The sequence below is a fragment of the Oncorhynchus gorbuscha genome, linkage group LG01, assembly GCF_021184085.1.
Source record: "Oncorhynchus gorbuscha isolate QuinsamMale2020 ecotype Even-year linkage group LG01, OgorEven_v1.0, whole genome shotgun sequence".
Lineage (NCBI taxonomy): Eukaryota > Metazoa > Chordata > Actinopteri > Salmoniformes > Salmonidae > Oncorhynchus > Oncorhynchus gorbuscha.
This window is the reverse complement of record NC_060173.1, coordinates 118207543-118229303: the sequence shown is the minus strand read 5'-3', so window position 1 is coordinate 118229303 and position 21761 is coordinate 118207543. Positions and strand designations below refer to the sequence as shown.

The 21761-nt window shown below is 45.6% G+C and overlaps 1 protein-coding gene across 1 annotated transcript in view; it reads left to right on the top strand.

The window, feature by feature from the left end:
* LOC123992703 (alsin-like) overlaps positions 1–21761 on the top strand; it is a 142550-nt gene that overhangs the window by 63951 nt on the left and 56838 nt on the right. The window contains exons 17-21 of the mRNA XM_046294176.1: positions 8004–8071; positions 8990–9056; positions 10125–10297; positions 12702–12767; positions 12875–12973. Coding sequence (XP_046150132.1) covers positions 8004–8071; positions 8990–9056; positions 10125–10297; positions 12702–12767; positions 12875–12973 — 473 coding nt within the window. The remainder of the gene's footprint in view (positions 1–8003; positions 8072–8989; positions 9057–10124; positions 10298–12701; positions 12768–12874; positions 12974–21761) is intronic.

Here is a 21761-nt window from a genome sequence, read left to right as displayed (position 1 = left end):
CTACTGCTCTCTGTTGGAGCTGCTATAGGCTACTGCTCTCTGTTGGAGCTGCTATAGGCTACTGCTCTCTGTTGGAGCTGCTATAGGCTACTGCTCTCTGTTGGAGCTGCTATAGGCTACTGCTCTCTGTTGGAGCTGCTATAGGCTACTGCTCTCTGTTGGAGCTGCTATAGGCTACTGCTCTCTGTTGGAGCTGCTATAGGCTACTGCTCTCTGTTGGAGCTGCTATAGGCTACTGCTCTCTGTTGGAGCTGCTATAGGCTACTGCTCTCTGTTGGAGCTGCTATAGGCTACTGCTCTCTGTTGGAGCTGCTATAGGCTACTGCTCTCTGTTGGAGCTGCTATAGGCTACTGCTCTCTGTTGGAGCTGCTATAGGCTACTGCTCTCTGTTGGAGCTGCTATAGGCTACTGCTCTCTGTTGGAGCTGCTATAGGCTACTGCTCTCTGTTGGAGCTGCTATGGAGCTGTTGGAGCTGCTATAGGCTACTGCTCTCTGTTGGAGCTGCTATAGGCTACTGCTCTCTGTTGGAGCTGCTATAGGCTACTGCTCTCTCTGTTGGAGCTGCTATAGGCTACTGCTCTCTCTGTTGGAGCTGCTCTCTGTTGGAGCTGCTATAGGCTACTGCTCTCTGTTGGAGCTGCTATAGGCTACTGCTCTCTGTTGGAGCTGCTATAGGCTACTGCTCTCTGTTGGAGCTGCTATAGGCTACTGCTCTCTGTTGGAGCTGCTATAGGCTACTGCTCTCTGTTGGAGCTGCTATAGGCTACTGCTCTCTGTTGGAGCTGCTATAGGCTACTGCTCTCTGTTGGAGCTGCTATAGGCTACTGCTCTCTGTTGGAGCTGCTATAGGCTACTGCTCTCTGTTGGAGCTGCTATAGGCTACTGCTCTCTCTGTTGGAGCTGCTATAGGCTACTGCTCTCTGTTGGAGCTGCTATAGGCTACTGCTCTCTGTTGGAGCTGCTATAGGCTACTGCTCTCTGTTGGAGCTGCTATAGGCTACTGCTCTCTCTGCTTGGAGCTGCTATAGGCTACTGCTCTCTGTTGGAGCTGCTATAGGCTACTGCTCTCTGTTGGAGCTGCTATAGGCTACTGCTCTCTGTTGGAGCTGCTATAGGCTACTGCTCTCTGTTGGAGCTGCTATAGGCTACTGCTCTCTGTTGGAGCTGCTATAGGCTACTGCTCTCTGTTGGAGCTGCTATAGGCTACTGCTCTCTGTTGGAGCTGCTATAGGCTACTGCTCTCTGTTGGAGCTGTTGGCTACTGCTCTCTGTTGGAGCTGCTATAGGCTACTGCTCTCTGTTGGAGCTGCTATAGGCTACTGCTCTCTCTGTTGGAGCTGCTATAGGCTACTGCTCTCTGTTGGAGCTGCTATAGGCTACTGCTCTCTGTTGGAGCTGCTATAGGCTACTGCTCTCTGTTGGAGCTGCTATAGGCTACTGCTCTCTGTTGGAGCTGCTATAGGCTACTGCTCTCTGTTGGAGCTGCTATAGGCTACTGCTCTCTGTTGGAGCTGCTATAGGCTACTGCTCTCTGTTGGAGCTGCTATAGGCTACTGCTCTCTGTTGGAGCTGCTATAGGCTACTGCTCTCTGTTGGAGCTGCTATAGGCTACTGCTCTCTGTTGGAGCTGCTATAGGCTACTGCTCTCTGTTGGAGCTGCTATAGGCTACTGCTCTCTGTTGGAGCTGCTATAGGCTACTGCTCTCTGTTGGAGCTGCTATAGGCTACTGCTCTCTGTTGGAGCTGCTATAGGCTACTGCTCTCTGTTGGAGCTGCTATAGGCTGCTCTCTGTTGGAGCTGCTATAGGCTACTGCTCTCTGTTGGAGCTGCTATAGGCTACTGCTCTCTGTTGGAGCTGCTATAGGCTACTGCTCTCTCTGTTGGACTGCTAGGCTGAGCTGCTATAGGCTACTGCTCTCTGGAGCTGTTGGAGCTGCTTGGAGCTGCTATAGGCTACTGCTCTCTGTTGGAGCTGCTATCTGTTGGAGCTGCTATAGGCTACTGCTCTCTGTTGGAGCTGCTATACTGCTCTCTGTTGGAGCTGCTATAGGCTACTGCTCTCTGTTGGAGCTGCTATAGGCTACTGCTCTCTATGTTGGAGCTGCTATAGGCTACTGCTCTCTGTTGGAGCTGCTATAGGCTACTGCTCTCTGTTGGAGCTGCTATAGGCTACTGCTCTCTGTTGGAGCTGCTATAGGCTACTGCTCTCTGTTGGAGCTGCTATAGGCTACTGCTCTCTGTTGGAGCTGCTATAGGCTACTGCTCTCTGTTGGAGCTGCTATAGGCTACTGCTCTCTGTTGGAGCTGCTATAGGCTACTGATCTCTGTGTGTTTTGTCATTTTCTCTCATTTGACTTTTTGACGGTGTCATTAGAGTTCCCAGAATGTCCTTCTCCTCTTTGTCTCTTGATCACACACACACACACACACACACACACACACACACACACACACACACACACACACACACACACACACACACACAGACAGACAGACAGACAGACAGACAGACAGACAGACAGACAGACAGACAGACAGACAGACAGACAGACACACACACACACACACACACACTGCAGAAGAGGAAGAGACTCGTCCAGAAACCTATTGATTCAGCAGATACTGAAAAATGACTCTACATGTACAGTAACATAAACCGAAGAAATACAGAAATGAAACAATCTATTAGTTCTCACAATATAAACAATGACATTTCTTTTAAAGCTGCATAACGTGGTTAAAAATAATATCTACAATGTACACTGAGTGGACAAAACATTAGGAACATCTGCTCTTTCCATGACAGTGACTGACCAGGTGAAAGATATGATCCCTTATTGATGTCATCAATCAGTGTAGATGAAGGGGAGGTTTGTGTCAAAGAACTACAACGATGCTGGGTTTTTAACGCTCAACAGTTTCCTTTGTGAATGGTCCACCACCCAAAGGACATCCAGACAACTTGACACAACTGTGGGAAGCGTTGGAGACAACATGGACCAGCATCCCTGGAGTCAACATGGACCAGCATCCCTGTGGAATGCTTTCAACACCTTGTAGAGTCAACATGGGCCAACATCCCTGTGGAACGCTTTAGACACCTTGTAGAGTCAACATGGACCAGCATCCCTGTGGAACGCTTTCAACACCTTGTAGAGTCAACATGGGCCAGCATCCTTGTGGAACGCTTTCAACACCTTGTAGAGTCAATGTCCCCGACGAATTGAGGCTGTTCTGAGGGGAAAAGTGAAGGAAGGTGTTCCTAATGTTTTGTACACTCAGTGTAGTTTTGTGTTACCAGAGGCAAGTCATCCTGAAACATGTGGAATTCAGCTTGTTCTGCTTGTCTTCTGCTTGTTCTGCTTGTGCTGCTTGTCTTCTGCTTGTTCTGCTTGTGCTGCTTGTCTTCTGCTTGTTCTGCTTGTTCTGCTTGTCTTCTGCTTGTTCTGCTTGTTCTACTTGTGCTGCTTGTCTTCTATTTGTTCTGCTTGTCTTCTGCTTGTCTTCTGCTTGTCTTCTGCTTGTTCTAATTGTTCTAATTGTTCTACTTGTTCTACTTGTTCTGCTTGTCTTCTGCTTGTCTTCTGCTTGTTCTAATTGTTCTACTTGTTCTGCTTGTTCTGCTTGTATTCTGCTTGTTCTACTTGTTTTACTTGTTCTGCTTGTTCTGCTTGTCTTCTGCTTGTATTCTGCTTGTTCTACTTGTTCTACTTGTTCTGCTTGTTCTGCTTGTTCTACTTGTTCTACTTGTTCTGCTTGTTCTACTTGTTCTGCTTGTTCTGCTTGTTCTGCTTGTTCTGCTTGTATTCTGCTTGTTCTACTTGTTCTGCTTGTTCTACTTGTTCTGCTTGTTATATTTCGACTTACAATAAACTCCACTGCACTGCCATCACTGTTCTGTCTCCCTCCAGTTCTCATCATGTCTACTCCCTGACCACTCTCTGGGTGGAACCCATCACTGTTCTGTCTCCCTCCAGTTCTCATCATGTCTACTCCCTGACCACTCTCTGGGTAGAACCCATCACTGTTCTGTCTCCCTCCAGTTCTCATCATGTCTACTCCCTGACCACTCTCTGGGTGGAACCCATCACTGTTCTGTCTCCCTCCAGTTCTCATCATGTCTACTCCCTGACCACTCTCTGGGTAGAACCCATCACTGTTCTGTCTCCCTCCAGTTCTCATCATGTCTACTCCCTGACCACTCTCTGGGTGGAACCCATCACTGTTCTGTCTCCCTCCAGTTCTCATCATGTCTACTCCCTGACCACTCTCTGGGTGGAACCCATCACTGTTCTGTCTCCCTCCAGTTCTCATCATGTCTACTCCCTGACCACTCTCTGGGTAGAACCCATCACTGTTCTGTCTCCCTCCAGTTCTCATCATGTCTACTCCTGACCACTCTCTGGGTGGAACCCATCACTGTTCTGTCTCCCTCCAGTTCTCATCATGTCTACTCCCTGACCACTCTCTGGGTAGAACCCATCACTGTTCTGTCTCCCTCCAGTTCTCATCATGTCTACTCCCTGACCACTCTCTGGGTGGAACCCATCACTGTTCTGTCTCCCTCCAGTTCTCATCATGTCTACTCCCTGACCACTCTCTGGGTAGAACCCATCACTGTTCTGTCTCCCTCCAGTTCTCATCTCATCATGTCTACTCCCTGACCACTCTCTGGGTGGAACCCATCACTGTTCTGTCTCCCTCCAGTTCTCATCTCATCATGTCTACTCCCTGACCACTCTCTGGATGGAACCCATCACTGTTCTGTCTCCCTCCAGTTCTCATCATGTCTACTCCCTGACCACTCTCTGGGTAGAACCCATCACTGTTCTGTCTCCCTCCAGTTCTCATCATGTCTACTCCCTGACCACTCTCTGGGTAGAACCCATAACTGTTCTGTCTCCCTCCAGTTCTCATCATGTCTACTCCCTGACCACTCTCTGGGTGGAACCCATCACTGTTCTGTCTCCCTCCAGTTCTCATCATGTCTACTCCCTGACCACTCTCTGGGTAGAACCCATCACTGTTCTGTCTCCCTCCAGTTCTCATCATGTCTACTCCCTGACCACTCTCTGGGTGGAACCCATCACTGTTCTGTCTCCCTCCAGTTCTCATCATGTCTACTCCCTGACCACTCTCTGGGTAGAACCCATCACTGTTCTGTCTCCCTCCAGTTCTCATCTCATCATGTCTACTCCCTGACCACTCTCTGGGTGGAACCCATCACTGTTCTGTCTCCCTCCAGTTCTCATCTCATCATGTTTACTCCCTGACCACTCTCTGGATGGAACCCATCACTGTTCTGTCTCCCTCCAGTTCTCATCATGTCTACTCCCTGACCACTCTCTGGGTAGAACCCATCACTGTTCTGTCTCCCTCCAGTTCTCATCATGTCTACTCCCTGACCACTCTCTGGGTAGAACCCATAACTGTTCTGTCTCCCTCCAGTTCTCATCATGTCTACTCCTGACCACTCTCTGGGTGGAACCCATCACTGTTCTGTCTCCCTCAGTTCTCATCATGTCTACTCCCTGACCACTCTCTGGGTAGAACCCATCACTGTTCTGTCTCCCTCCAGTTCTCATCTCATCATGTCTACTCCCTGACCACTCTCTGGGTGGAACCCATCACTGTTCTGTCTCCCTCCAGTTCTCATCTCATCATGTCTACTCCCTGACCACTCTCTGGATGGAACCCATCACTGTTCTGTCTCCCTCCAGTTCTCATCATGTCTACTCCCTGACCACTCTCTGGGTAGAACCCATCACTGTTCTGTCTCCTCCAGTTCTCATCATGTCTACTCCTGACCACTCTCTGGGTGGAACCCATCACTGTTCTGTCTCCCTCCAGTTCTCATCATGTCTACTCCCTGACCACTCTCTGGGTAGAACCCATAACTGTTCTGTCTCCCTCCAGTTCTCATCATGTCTACTCCCTGACCACTCTCTGGGTAGAACCCATCACTGTTCTGTCTCCCTCCAGTTCTCATCATGTCTACTCCCTGACCACTCTCTGGGTAGAACCCATCACTGTTCTGTCTCCCTCCAGTTCTCATCATGTCTACTCCCTGACCACTCTCTGGGTGGAACCCATCACTGTTCTGTCTCCCTCCAGTTCTCATCTCATCATGTCTACTCCCTGACCACTCTCTGGGTGGAACCCATCACTGTTCTGTCTCCCTCCAGTTCTCATCTCATCATGTCTACTCCCTGACCACTCTCTGGGTGGAGCCCATCACTGTTCTGTCTCTCTACAGTTCTCATCATGTCTACTCCCTGACCACTCTCTGGGTAGAACCCATCACTGTTCTGTCTCCCTCCAGTTCTCATCATGTCTACTCCCTGACCACTCTCTGGGTGGAACCCATCACTGTTCTGTCTCCCTCCAGTTCTCATCATGTCTACTCCCTGACCACTCTCTGGGTGGAACCCATCACTGTTCTGTCTCTCTCCAGTTCTCATCATGTCTACTCCCTGACCACTCTCTGGGTAGAACCAATCACTGTTCTGTCTCCCTCCAGTTCTCATCATGTCTACTCCCTGACCACTCTCTGGGTGGAACCCATCACTGTTCTGTCTCCCTCCAGTTCTCATCTCATCATGTCTACTCCCTGACCACTCTCTGGTGGAACCCATCACTGTTCTGTCTCCCTCCAGTTCTCATCATGTCTACTCCCTGACCACTCTCTTGGTGGAACCCATCACTGTTCTGTCTCCCTCCAGTTCTCATCATGTCTAATCCCTGACCACTCTCTGGGTAGAACCCATCACTGTTCTGTCTCCCTCCAGTTCTCATCATGTCTACTCCCTGACCACTCTCTGGGTGGAACCCATCACTGTTCTGTCTCCCTCCAGTTCTCATCTCATCATGTCTACTCCCTGACCACTCTCTGGGTGGAACCCATCACTGTTCTGTCTCCCTCCAGTTCTCATCTCATCATGTCTACTCCCTGACCACTCTCTGGGTGGAGCCCATCACTGTTCTGTCTCCCTCCAGTTCTCATCATGTCTACTCCCTGACCACTCTCTGGGTGGAACCCATCACTGTTCTGTCTCCCTCCAGTTCTCATCATGTCTACTCCCTGACCACTCTCTGGGTGGAACCCATCACTGTTCTGTCTCCCTCCAGTTCTCATCATGTCTACTCCCTGACCACTCTCTGGGTAGAACCCATCACTGTTCTGTCTCCCTCCAGTTCTCATCATGTCTACTCCCTGACCACTCTCTGGGTGGAACCCATCACTGTTCTGTCTCCCTCCAGTTCTCATCATGTCTACTCCCTGACCACTCTCTGGGTGGAGCCCATCACTGTTCTGTCTCTCTCCAGTTCTCATCATGTCTACTCCCTGACCACTCTCTGGATGGAACCCATCACTGTTCTGTCTCCCTCCAGTTCTCATCATGTCTACTCCCTGACCACTCTCTGGGTGGAACCCATCACTGTTCTGTCTCCCTCCAGTTCTCATCATGTCTACTCCCTGACCACTCTCTGGGTGGAACCCATCACTGTTCTGTCTCCCTCCAGTTCTCATCTCATCATGTCTACTCCCTGACCACTCTCTGGGTGGAACCCATCACTGTTCTGTCTCCCTCCAGTTCTCATCATGTCTACTCCCTGACCACTCTCTGGGTAGAACCCATCACTGTTCTGTCTCCCTCCAGTTCTCATCATGTCTACTCCCTGACCACTCTCTGGGTAGAACCCATCACTGTTCTGTCTCCCTCCAGTTCTCATCATGTCTACTCCCTGACCACTCTCTGGGTAGAACCCATCACTGTTCTGTCTCCCTCCAGTTCTCATCATGTCTACTCCCTGACCACTCTCTGGGTAGAACCCATCACTGTTCTGTCTCCCTCCAGTTCTCATCATGTCTACTCCCTGACCACTCTCTGGGTAGAACCCATCACTGTTCTGTCTCCCTCCAGTTCTCATCATGTCTACTCCCTGACCACTCTCTGGGTGGAACCCATCACTGACATCACTGTTCTGTCTCCCTCCAGTTCTCATCTCATCATGTCTACTCCCTGGCCACTCTCTGGGTGGAACCCATCACTGCCAGCAGCAACCTGTAAGTTTAGTCTACCTGCTATCCTTCTGTCAACCAATAACTGACTAGCCTGTTCTAGCAAGGGAGAGTATGGGTTTGAGGTCTGGTAACACCAGACAAATCAATAACTAATGTAAACTCAGCTAAAAAATAAACGTCCTTTCACTGTCAACTGAGTTTATATTCAGCAAACTTAATAAATATTTGTATGAACATAAGATTCAACAACTGAAACATAAGCTGAACAAGTTCCACAGACATGTGACTAACAGAAATGGAATAATGTGTCCCTGAACAAAGGGGGTGGGGGGGTCAAAATTAAAAGTAACAGTCAGTATCTGGTGTGGCCACCAGCTGCATTAAGTACTACAGTGCATCTCCTCTTCATGGACTGCACCAGATTTGCCAGTTCTTGCTGTGAGATGTTAACCCACTCTTCCACCAAGGCACCTGCAAGTTCCCGGACATTTCTGGGGGAGAATGGCCCTAGCCCTCACCCTCCGATCCAACAGGCCCCAGACGTACTGAATGGGATTGAAATCCGGGCTCGTCACTGGCCATGGCAGAACACTGACATTCCTGACATGCAGGAAATCCCGCACAGAATGAGCAGTACGGCTGGAGGCATTGTCATGCTGGAGGGTCATGTCAGGATGAGCCTGCAGGAAGGGTACCACATGAGGGAGGAGGGTGTCTTCCCAGTAACACACAGCGTTGAGATTGCCTGCAATGACGACAAGCTCAGTCTGATGATGCTGTGACACACCGCCCCAGACCATGATAGACCCTCCACCTCCAAATCGATCCTGCTCCAGAGTACAGGCCTCGGTGTAACGCTCATTCCTTTGACGATATACGCGAATCCGACCAAAACCCCTAGAAAGTTTATTTTTAAATATCCTACTGTTCTATTTAATGTTTTCTTCTTCTGCCCCCCAGGTATGGAATTAAGGTGACAACTCCAGAGGAGAGCTTCACTCTGATAGCATCCTCAGCTCAGGAGAAGGTACAGCTCTCAGTCTGGTTGACACACCTCATAATCCCAACTCTGATAGCATCCTCAGCTCAGGAGAAGGTACAGCTCTCAGTCTAGTGTCTGGTTGACACACCTCATAATCCCAACTCTGATAGCATACTCTCCTCAGGAGAAGGTACAGCTCTCAGTCTGGTTGACACACCTCGTAATCCCAACTCTGATAGCATCCTCAGCTCAGGAGAAGGTACAGCTCTCAGTCTGGTTGACACACCTCGTAATCCCAACTCTGATAGCATCCTCAGCTCAGGAGAAGGTACAGCTCTCAGTCTGGTTGACACACCTCGTAATCCCAACTCTGATAGCATCCTCTCCTCAGGAGAAGGTACAGCTCTCAGTGTCTGGTTGACACACCTCATAATCCCAACTCTGATAGCATCCTCAGCTCAGGAGAAGGTACAGCTCTCAGTCTAGTGTCTGGTTGACACACCTCGTAATCCCAACTCTGATAGCATCCTCAGCTCAGGAGAAGGTACAGCTCTCAGTGTCTGGTTGACACACCTCATAATCCCAACTCTGATAGCATCCTCAGCTCAGGAGAAGGTACAGCTCTCAGTCTGGTTGACACACCTCATAATCCCAACTCTGATAGCATCCTCAGCTCAGGAGAAGGTACAGCTCTCAGTGTCTGGTTGACACACCTCGTAATCCCAACTCTGATAGCATCCTCAGCTCAGGAGAAGGTACAGCTCTCAGTCTAGTGTCTGATTGACACACCTCATAATCCCAACTCTGATAGCATCCTCAGCTCAGGAGAAGGTACAGCTCTCAGTCTAGTGTCTGATTGACACACCTCATAATCCCAACTCTGATAGCATCCTCAGCTCAGGAGAAGGTACAGCTCTCAGTCTAGTGTCTGGTTGACACACCTCATAATCCCAACTCTGATAGCATCCTCTCCTCAGGAGAAGGTACAGCTCTCAGTGTCTGGTTGACACACCTCATAATCCCAACTCTCCCAGTATATCCACATCAGACTAACCACAGCTGTCTTTGACTCCTAAGGTTGACGTGTCCCACTGTTTCCCTCTGTCCCTCTAGGCTAAGTGGCTGAGGGCTGTAAACCAGGCCGTGGAGGCGGTGTTGACCGGAGAGGGGAGCGGTCCTGGGGTCCCCGCTGTCTCTCGTACCGCCTCCTACATCTTCTACAAAGACCTACGTCTGAAGGATGCCTCCTACTCAGGCCGCTGGCTGTCTGGCAAACCCCACGGCAAGTGAGTCTAAAGGAGGGACGGGTTTACAGAGAAGTTTACAGAGAAGTTTACAGAGAACTTTACAGAGAACTTTACAGAGAACTTTACAGAGAACTTTACAGAGAACTTTACAGAGAACTTTACAGAGAACTTTACAGAGAACTTTACAGAGAACTTTACAGAGAACTTTACAGAGAACTTTACAGAGAACTTTACAGAGAACTTTACAGAGAACTTTACAGAGAACTTTACAGAGAACTTTACAGAGAACTTTACAGAGAACTTTACAGAGAACATTACAGTGAACATTACAGATAACTTTACAGAGAACTTTACAGAGAACTTTACATATAACTTTACAGAACTTTACAGATAACTATACAGAGAACTTTACAGAGAACTTTACAGAGAACTTTACAGAGAACTTTACAGAGAACTTTACAGAGAACTTTACAGAGAACTTTACATATAACTTTACAGAGAACTTTACAGAGAACTTTACAGAGAACTTTACAGAGAACTTTACAGAGAACTTTACAGAGAACTTTACAGAGAACTTTACAGAGAACTTTACAGAGAACTTTACAGAGAACTTTACAGAGAACTTTACAGAGAACTTTACAGTGAACTTTACAGTGAACTTTACAGTGAACTTTACAGTGAACTTTACAGTGAACTTTACAGTGAACTTTACAGTGAACTTTACAGTGAACTTTACAGTGAACTTTACAGTGAACTTTACAGTGAACTTTACAGAGAACTTTACAGAGAACTTTACAGAGAACTTTACAGAGAACTTTACAGAGAACTTTACAGAGAACTTTACAGAGAACTTTACAGAGAACTATACAGTGAACATTACAGTGAACATTACAGTGAACATTACAGAGAACTTTACAGAGAACTTTACAGATAACTATACAGTGAACATTACAGATAACTATACAGATAACTTTACAGATAACTTTACAGATAACTTTACGTGGAACTTTACAGAGAACATTACAGAGAACTTTACAGAGAACTTTACAGAGAACTTTACAGAGAACTTTACAGAGAACTTTACAGAGAACTTTACAGAGAACTTTACAGAGAACTTTACAGAGAACTTTACAGAACTTTACAGATAACTATACAGATAACTATACAGATAACTATACAGATAACTTTACAGATAACTTTACAGATACCTTTACGTGGAACTTTACAGAGAACATTACAGAGAACTTTACGTGGAACTTTACCGAGAACTTTACAGAGAACTTTACGTGGAACTTTACCGAGAACTTTACGTGGAACTTTACAGAGAACTTTACAGAGAACTTTACGTGGAACTTTACCGAGAACTTTACCGAGAACTTTACCGAGAACTTTACAGAGAACTTTACGTGGAACTTTACCGAGAACTTTACCGAGAACTTTACCGAGAACTTTACAGAGAACTTTACCGAGAACTTTACAGAGAACTTTACGTGGAACTTTACAGAGAACTTTACGTGGAACTTTACAGAGAACATTACAGTGAACATTACAGATAACTATACAGTGAACATTACAGATAACTATACAGATAACTTTACAGATAACTTTACGTGGAACTTTACAGAGAACATTACAGAGAACATTACAGAGAACTTTACAGAGAACTTTACAGAGAACTTTACAGAACTTTACAGATAACTATACAGTGAACATTACAGATAACTATACAGATAACTTTACAGATACCTTTACGTGGAACTTTACAGAGAACATTACAGAGAACTTTACAGAGAACTTTACTTGGAACTTTACAGATAACTATACAGAGAACTTTACAGAGAACTTTACCGAGAACTTTACAGAGAACATTACAGAGAACATTACAGAGAACTTTACGTGGAACTTTACGTGGAACTTTACAGAGAACATTACAGAGAACATTACAGAGAACTTTACAGAGAACTTTACGTGGAACTTTACAGAGAACATTACAGAGAACATTACAGAGAACATTACAGAGAACTTTACGTGGAACTTTACAGAGAACAATTCAATTCTGCACTATTGTATAATAAGGCCAAAGTACACTTTCTTGTAGGTCCTTAACATACAATTCTGCACTATTGTATAATAAGGCCAAAGTACACTTTCTTGTAGGTCCTTAACATACAATTCTGCACTATTGTATAATAAGGCCAAAGTACACTTTCTTGTAGGTCTATTCTTAACATACAATTCTGCACTATTGTATAATAAGGCCAAAGTACACTTTCTTGTAGGTCTATTCTTAACATACAATTCTGCACTATTGTATAATAAGGCCAAAGTACACTTTCTTGTAGGTCTATTCTTAACATACAATTCTGCACTATTGTATAATAAGGCCAAAGTACATTTTTTGTTTGGTTTGTGTTGACAGATTGTCTTCTTCGTTTTCCAACAGAGGGATCATGAAATGGCCAGATGGCAGAAAGTTCACGGGGACCTTTAAACAAGGACTGGAGGACGGGTCAGTGTTGGAGTTCAGAGTTCACAGTGGTTAAACCAGGCAGTGTGAGAGGCATGGTCAACATGCAGATGTTGTAACCACTGTGTTTTTGTCTCTTGTGCCTGTAGCTATGGAGACTGTATAATGCCAAACAAGATCCTCAACAAGAGTGATCGTTACCAGGGCCACTGGAGAGATGGGAAGATGCATGGCTTTGGGACATACAGGTGAGTTACTGTGTTCACCTGTTGATACTACAGGGAGTTACTGTGTTCACCTGTTGATACTACAGGGAGTTACTGTGTTCACCTGTATATACTACAGGGAGTTACTGTGTTCACCTGTATATACTACAGGGAGTTACTGTGTTCACCTGTATATACTACAGTCAGGGAGTTACTGTGTTCACCTGTATATACTACAGTCAGGGAGTTACTGTGTTCACCTGTTGATACTACAGGGAGTTACTGTGTTCACCTGTATATACTACAGTCAGGGAGTTACTGTGTTCACCTGTATATACTACAGTCAGGGAGTTACTGTGTTCACCTGTATATACTACAGGTGAGTTACTGTGTTCACCTGTATATACTACAGTCAGGGAGTTACTGTGTTCACCTGTATATACTACAGTCAGGGAGTTACTGTGTTCACCTGTTGATACTACAGGGAGTTACTGTGTTCACCTGTATATACTACAGGTGAGTTACTGTGTTCACCTGTTGATACTACAGGGAGTTACTGTGTTCACCTGTAGATACTACAGGGAGTTACTGTGTTCACCTGTAGATACTACAGGGAGTTACTGTGTTCACCTGTATATACTACAGGTGAGTTACTGTGTTCACCTGTATATACTACAGGGAGTTACTGTGTTCACCTGTATATACTACAGGTGAGTTACTGTGTTCACCTGTTGATACTACAGGGAGTTACTGTGTTCACCTGTTGATACTACAGGGAGTTACTGTGTTCACCTGTATATACTACAGGGAGTTACTGTGTTCACCTGTATATACTACAGGGAGTTACTGTGTTCACCTGTTGATACTACAGGGAGTTACTCTGTTCACCTGTATATACTACAGGGAGTTACTGTGTTCACCTGTTGATACTACAGGGAGTTACTCTGTTCACCTGTATATACTACAGGGAGTTACTGTGTTCACCTGTATATACTACAGGGAGTTACTGTGTTCACCTGTTGATACTACAGGGAGTTACTGTGTTCACCTGTATATACTACAGGGAGTTACTGTGTTCACCTGTTGATACTACAGGGAGTTACTGTGTTCACCTGTTGATACTACAGGGAGTTACTGTGTTCACCTGTTGATACTACAGGGAGTTACTGTGTTCACCTGTTGATACTACAGGGAGTTACTGTGTTCACCTGTATATACTACAGGGAGTTACTCTGTTCACCTGTATATACTACAGGGAGTTACTGTGTTCACCTGTTGATACTACAGGGAGTTACTCTGTTCACCTGTATATACTACAGGGAGTTACTGTGTTCACCTGTATATACTACAGGTGAGTTACTGTGTTCACCTGTTGATACTACAGGGAGTTACTGTGTTCACCTGTATATACTACAGGGAGTTACTGTGTTCACCTGTTGATACTACAGGGAGTTACTGTGTTCACCTGTTGATACTACAGGGAGTTACTGTGTTCACCTGTTGATACTACAGGGAGTTACTGTGTTCACCTGTATATACTACAGGGAGTTACTGTGTTCACCTGTATATACTACAGGGAGTTACTGTGTTCACCTGTTGATACTACAGGGAGTTACTGTGTTCACCTGTTGATACTACAGGGAGTTACTGTGTTCACCTGTATATACTACAGGGAGTTACTCTGTTCACCTGTATATACTACAGGGAGTTACTGTGTTCACCTGTTGATACTACAGGGAGTTACTCTGTTCACCTGTATATACTACAGGGAGTTACTGTGTTCACCTGTATATACTACAGGTGAGTTACTGTGTTCACCTGTTGATACTACAGGGAGTTACTGTGTTCACCTGTTGATACTACAGGGAGTTACTGTGTTCACCTGTATATACTACAGGGAGTTACTGTGTTCACCTGTTGATACTACAGGGAGTTACTGTGTTCACCTGTTGATACTACAGGGAGTTACTGTGTTCACCTGTTGATACTACAGGGAGTTACTGTGTTCACCTGTTGATACTACAGGGAGTTACTGTGTTCACCTGTTGATACTACAGGGAGTTACTGTGTTCACCTGTTGATACTACAGGGAGTTACTGTGTTCACCTGTTGATACTACAGGGAGTTACTGTGTTCACCTGTATATACTACAGGGAGTTACTCTGTTCACCTGTATATACTACAGGGAGTTACTGTGTTCACCTGTTGATACTACAGGGAGTTACTCTGTTCACCTGTATATACTACAGGGAGTTACTGTGTTCACCTGTATATACTACAGGTGAGTTACTGTGTTCACCTGTATATACTACAGGGAGTTACTGTGTTCACCTGTATATACTACAGGTGAGTTACTGTGTTCACCTGTTGATACTACAGTCAGTTACTGTGTTCACCTGTTGATACTACAGTCAGTTACTGTGTTCACCTGTATATACTACAGGGAGTTACTGTGTTCACCTGTATATACTACAGGGAGTTACTGTGTTCACCTGTATATACTACAGGGAGTTACTGTGTTCACCTGTATATACTACAGTCAGGGAGTTACTGTGTTCACCTGTATATACTACAGGGAGTTACTGTGTTCACCTGTATATACTACAGTCAGGGAGTTACTGTGTTCACCTGTATATACTACAGTCAGGGAGTTACTGTGTTCACCTGTATATACTACAGGGAGTTACTGTGTTCACCTGTATATACTACAGTCAGGGAGTTACTGTGTTCACCTGTATATACTACAGTCAGGAGTTACTGTGTTCACCTGTATATACTACAGTCAGGGAGTTACTGTGTTCACCTGTATATACTACAGTCAGGAGTTACTGTGTTCACCTGTATATACTACAGTCAGGGAGTTACTGTGTTCACCTGTATATACTACAGTCAGGAGTTACTGTGTTCACCTGTATATACTACAGTCAGGAGTTACTGTGTTCACCTGTATATACTAGTCAGGGAGTTACTGTGTTCACCTGTATATACTACAGGGAGTTACTGTGTTCACCTGTATATACTACAGTTACTGTTCACCTGTATATACTACAGGGAGTTACTGTGGGAGTTACTGTGTTCACCTGTTGATACTACAGGGAGTTACTGTGTTCACCTGTATATACTACAGGGGGAGTTACTGTGTTCACCTGTATATACTACAGGGAGTTACTGTGTTCACCTGTATATACTACAGTCAGGGAGTTACTGTGTTCACCTGTATATACTACAGGGAGTTACTGTGTTCACCTGTATATACTACAGGGAGTTACTGTGTTCACCTGTATATACTACAGGGAGTTACTGTGTTCACCTGTATATACTACAGGGAGTTACTGTGTTCACCTGTATATACTACAGTCAGGAGTTACTGTGTTCACCTGTATATACTACAGTCAGGAGTTACTGTGTTCACCTGTATATACTACAGTCAGGAGTTACTGTGTTCACCTGTATATACTACAGGGAGTTACTGTGTTCACCTGTATATACTACAGGGAGTTACTGTGTTCACCTGTATATACTACAGGGAGTTACTGTGTTCACCTGTATATACTACAGGGAGTTACTGTGTTCACCTGTATATACTACAGGGAGTTACTGTGTTCACCTGTATATACTACAGTCAGGGAGTTACTGTGTTCACCTGTATATACTACAGTCAGGGAGTTACTGTGTTCACCTGTATATACTACAGTCAGGGAGTTACTGTGTTCACCTGTATATACTACAGGGAGTTACTGTGTTCACACCTGTACCTGTATACTACAGGGAGTTACTGTGTTCACCTGTATATACTACAGTCAGGGAGTTACTGTGTTCACCTGTATATACTACAGTCAGGGAGTTACTGTGTTCACCTGTATATACTACAGGGAGTTACTGTGTTCACCTGTATATACTACAGGGAGTTACTGTGTTCACCTGTATATACTACAGTCAGGGAGTTACTGTGTTCACCTGTATATACTACAGTCAGGGAGTTACTGTGTTCACCTGTATATACTACAGTCAGGAGTTACTGTGTTCACCTGTATATACTACAGGGAGTTACTGTGTTCACCTGTATATACTACAGGGAGTTACTGTGTTCACCTGTATATACTACAGGGAGTTACTGTGTTCACCTGTATATACTACAGTCAGGGAGTTACTGTGTTCACCTGTATATACTACAGGGAGTTACTGTGTTCACCTGTATATACTACAAGGGAGTTACTGTGTTCAGCTGTATATACTACAGTCAGGGAGTTACTGTGTTCACCTGTATATACTACAGGGAGTTACTGTGTTCACCTGTATATACTACAGTCAGGGAGTTACTGTGTTCACCTGTATATACTACAGTCAGGGAGTTACTGTGTTCACCTGTATATACTACAGTCAGGGAGTTACTGTGTTCACCTGTATATACTACAGTCAGGGAGTTACTGTGTTCACCTGTATATACTACAGTCAGGGAGTTACTGTGTTCACCTGTATATACTACAGTCAGGGAGTTACTGTGTTCACCTGTATATACTACAGTCAGGGAGTTACTGTGTTCACCTGTATATACTACAGTCAGGGAGTTACTGTGTTCACCTGTATATACTACAGTCAGGGAGTTACTGTGTTCACCTGTATATACTACAGTCAGGGAGTTACTGTGTTCACCTGTATATACTACAGTCAGGGAGTTACTGTGTTCACCTGTATATACTACAGTCAGGGAGTTACTGTGTTCACCTGTATATACTACAGTCAGGGAGTTACTGTGTTCACCTGTATATACTACAGGGAGTTACTGTGTTCACCTGTATATACTACAGTCAGGGAGTTACTGTGTTCACCTGTATATACTACAGGGAGTTACTGTAGCTCAGTTGGTAGAGCATGGCGCTTGTAACGCCAGGGAAGTGGGTTCAATTGTAACGGTTTTGACTTGAGGTTATTATTTATAGGGGTGCCAGGTAGGTTGTGCCTACCAGAGAAAACATTAGTTTCTCCTTTTAGTTTGGGTGGGAATGAGTCCCATCTGGTCCGTCAAGTCTACACCAATACAAAGGACGTATGTAAAAGTCAGGATGGAAATAAACTTTTCATAAACCCTTAAAACATTGAAAAGAACTTCAAAAACAATTATATTCTGTTGCGTGGGTTGTATTAGCAACAACAATGATTACACACATATATAATAATATCACAATGAGTTCTGGTTCCTCCAGAAATGTCCTGTACCTCGGGCCTAAAAAGAGTCCTGCCCGGTAAAGGAGTTCAGTGAACTCAAGTGACTTTTGTCACGCGATGTTTGTCCGTTCGTTCCGTGTAGCGTAAACCCAGTATTAAACATACAATCAATATAACAATTACTTTACCACAGAACCTTAAAGCGGATCAACTCTTAATTAAGTCCTCAACTACCACTAACTACACAAATCACAGTATACATCACATCCAAACAAATGAAATACCGTATACAAAAAGGTGGTAGTCAGTCGGTCAGTCAGACAATCCAATCCGCCAATAGATCTCCAGCGGAGAAAGGCCACGAAGAACGGAGAGGTGTAGTCCAGGGACGCAAAGAGTGGATCCGATCCTGGGTAAACTCTCTTAGGCTACAAAACACACGTTTAACGGCAACAAAACAAACGGAATAGAGAAGCTTCGGGAACTGAGGGTTGAACACATCCTCAGTCACGTCTCCATCACAACCCCACTTTTGCGCAGCTGATACTGGCTATTTAATTGGGAATTAAAGGGAAAGCGCCCTATTGGAAGGAGCTGCACTGAGACGGTTCAGAAAAATTCAGGGCCGTCACACACCCCCTCCCCTGGAAAAAGCCGACCATTGCCCTGGAAGGCACATCTTGGTCGGGGAAACCGAGAAAGGTCTCATCACTTTCCTCTACAAAAAGATTCATTACTTTTTGGAGCTCACACTCCTCAGCTGAGGAGTCACAGGCCTTAAGGTGCGAGACTTCTGGGTCTGGGAATCCGAGAAAAGTATCCTCACTATCCTCTTCAAAGATATCCAGGACCTTGCGGCGCTCAATCGCCTCCAATTCCTCAGCCGAGGGGTAACAGGCCTTAAGGCGTGAGACATGAACAACGCGCATATCTTCACCTGTGTCCTCTTTCACCACTCGGTAGTTCAAAGGGCCCATCTGCTCCACAATCCTATATGGTCCTTGCCATTTAGGAGCGAGCTTGGCCGAGAAGAATTGTTCAGCTTTCGAGTAAGGATGAGAGCGAAGCCACACCCGATCACGAAGCTGGAACTGCATGTCTCGTCTGTTCTTATCATAATTTCTCTTCTGCTTGAGTCGAGCCTGGATCATGTTCTTTGAGACAAGAGCTCTCAAGTCATGGAGATGGCCTACCTGGTCATAGCAAGCAGCGTCTGGAGTAAGCTGCTGGGGCTGTAGCACCATATCCAAGGGTCCTCGGAGAGGACGACTTAGGTTCAGCTCTGCAGGTGTGACTCCAGTGGACTCTTGCACAGCAGAATTCAGGGCAAATCGAAACTCATGAAGGTGCTTGTCCCAGTGTTTGTGCTGGGTCCCTACATAGGAAGCAATCATTGTCTTCAAGGTTCGATTTACTCTCTCAGTGAGATTGGTCTGTGGGTGATAGGCCGTGGTCAACTTCTGCCTCAGGTTCCATCTTTGGCAGGTCTCCTCAAAGAGATCAGAGACAAATTGGGAACCTCGATCAGACAGGATGTAATCAGGCACTCCCCAGCGAGTCAGGATCTCTTTCGTAAGGATGTTAGAGACGGTCCTTGCTGTGGCCTGACGCAGGGAAAAGAGTTCCACCCACTTTGAATAGTAATCAACAAAAACAAGTATGTACACATTCTGATTGGAGCTTCTAGGAAATGGACCCATCAAATCCACTCCTAACATTTCCCAAGGTCGGGTAACCACCGTTTGCTGCAACTTGCCAGCAGGCTTTCTACCTTCTGGTTTGTACATTTGACAAACCTGACAATTTCGGATGTGTGACTTCACATCCATGCTCAGATGTGGCCAGTAGAGTAACGCTTGCAACCGCTTGTAGGTTTTGAACCTGCCCAAATGACCAGCTAATGGGTCTTCATGGAAATGTTGAAGCAGTTGTAGGCGTAGAGTGTCCGGTATGTACATTTGGTAGAGTGTTCTGTGAGGTAGTTGTACGACTCGGTAGACTTTATCTTCAATGATGGTCAGCTTTGTGGTAGGATTGACCATCTTTTCTCCATCTTCCAGGATAGTCTGGTACAAAGCCTGTACTTCTGGATCATCCTGTTGAGCTTTCCATATTGCCTCATCAGAGATGGGAAAGTCTGTTTTGGGCGAGTCTCGACTGCTTGACAGGACAGTAGCACATGTAAGATCAGGGCCACCGTTATCACAAGTAGGAGCTCTGGACAAGGCATCTGGAACAGTGTTGTATTTTCCTTTCCTGTATTCCACTGCAAATGTGAACTCTTGCAACCGTAGAGCCCATCTTATGAGTCTGGTGCTTGGTTTGTTGGTCTTGAACACCCACACAAGGGAGGAATGGTCAGTGACCACAGTGAAGTGTCTACCCTCCAAGTAGTACCTCCACTTTTCCAAAGCCCAGACAACTGCAAGGCACTCTTGCTCGGTTGTGGAGTAGTTCCATTCTGCTCCATTCAATGTCCGACTGGCGAACGCTAGCACTTCTTCAGTGCCAAGTCCAGTCTGTTGGACTAGGACAGCACCAAGTCCAACATCACTTGCATCAGTGTAAACAACAAAAGGGCAATCAAAGTTGGGATGACCTAAAATGGGAGGTGTGACGAGATGTCGTTTCAGGGTTTCAAATGAGGTCTGGCACTCTGCCGTCCATTGGAATTTCGCTCCTTTTCGCTTCAACGCGTTGAGGGGTTCTGCCACCTGGGAGAAGTTCGACACAAACCGATGGTACCATCCAGCCATACCAAGGAACCGTTGAAGGGCCTTGAGTGTGGTTGGCACAGGGAAGTCTTGTACAGCCTTTGTCTTTTCAGAATCCACATGAATGCCGTCGAAAGACACAATATGGCCAAGGAACTTCAGGGAGGATTGGCAGAAGTTGCTCTTCTTCATATTCAAGGTCAGACCAGCTTCTCGTAGCTTGTCCAACACTGCTTGAAGATCTTGAAAGTGTCTTTCTCTGTTCTGAGAGTAGATAATTATATCGTCCAGGTAGACGAAACAGATCTTCCCTTTGAGCTCACCTAACGCAATCTCCATGAGTCTTTGGAAAGTGGCAGGGGCATTCTTTAATCCAAAGGGCATCACCTTAAAGGAAAACAAGCCCTCAGCACAGACAAAAGCAGTCTTATCCTTGCTTTCCTGGTCCATCTCAACCTGCCAATAACCACTATTGAGGTCAAGGGTAGTGAACACAACCGCGCCAGACAATGACTCCAGGATCTCATGGATGGTAGGAAGAGGATAGGCATCAGTCTGAGAAACATTGTTGGTCTTCCTATAGTCCACACAAAATCTAAGACCACCAGTCTTTTTTGGGATGAGGACAACAGGAGCAGCCCAGGGAGAGGAGGAACGTTCTATTATATCTTGGGTTAACATATCATTTATGAGTCCCTTTTGGATGATTAGCTTCGCTGGGGACAAACGATATGGCTTTTGCTTGATCGGCATTTCCTGTGTAAGGAATATTTTGTGCTTCAGGAGCCCGGTGCGTCCTAGCTTTGAAGTACATACATCAGCATTATTCTGCAGCTGTTCCAACAGCCGTAACTCCTCTGGTTGTTCCAGCTGAGCTCTTCTCACAGCCTGTAAAAGGAGATTGTCAGAAGGATTATCAAGGGTTAGTGGTACCGGAGCAACGGCAGAGA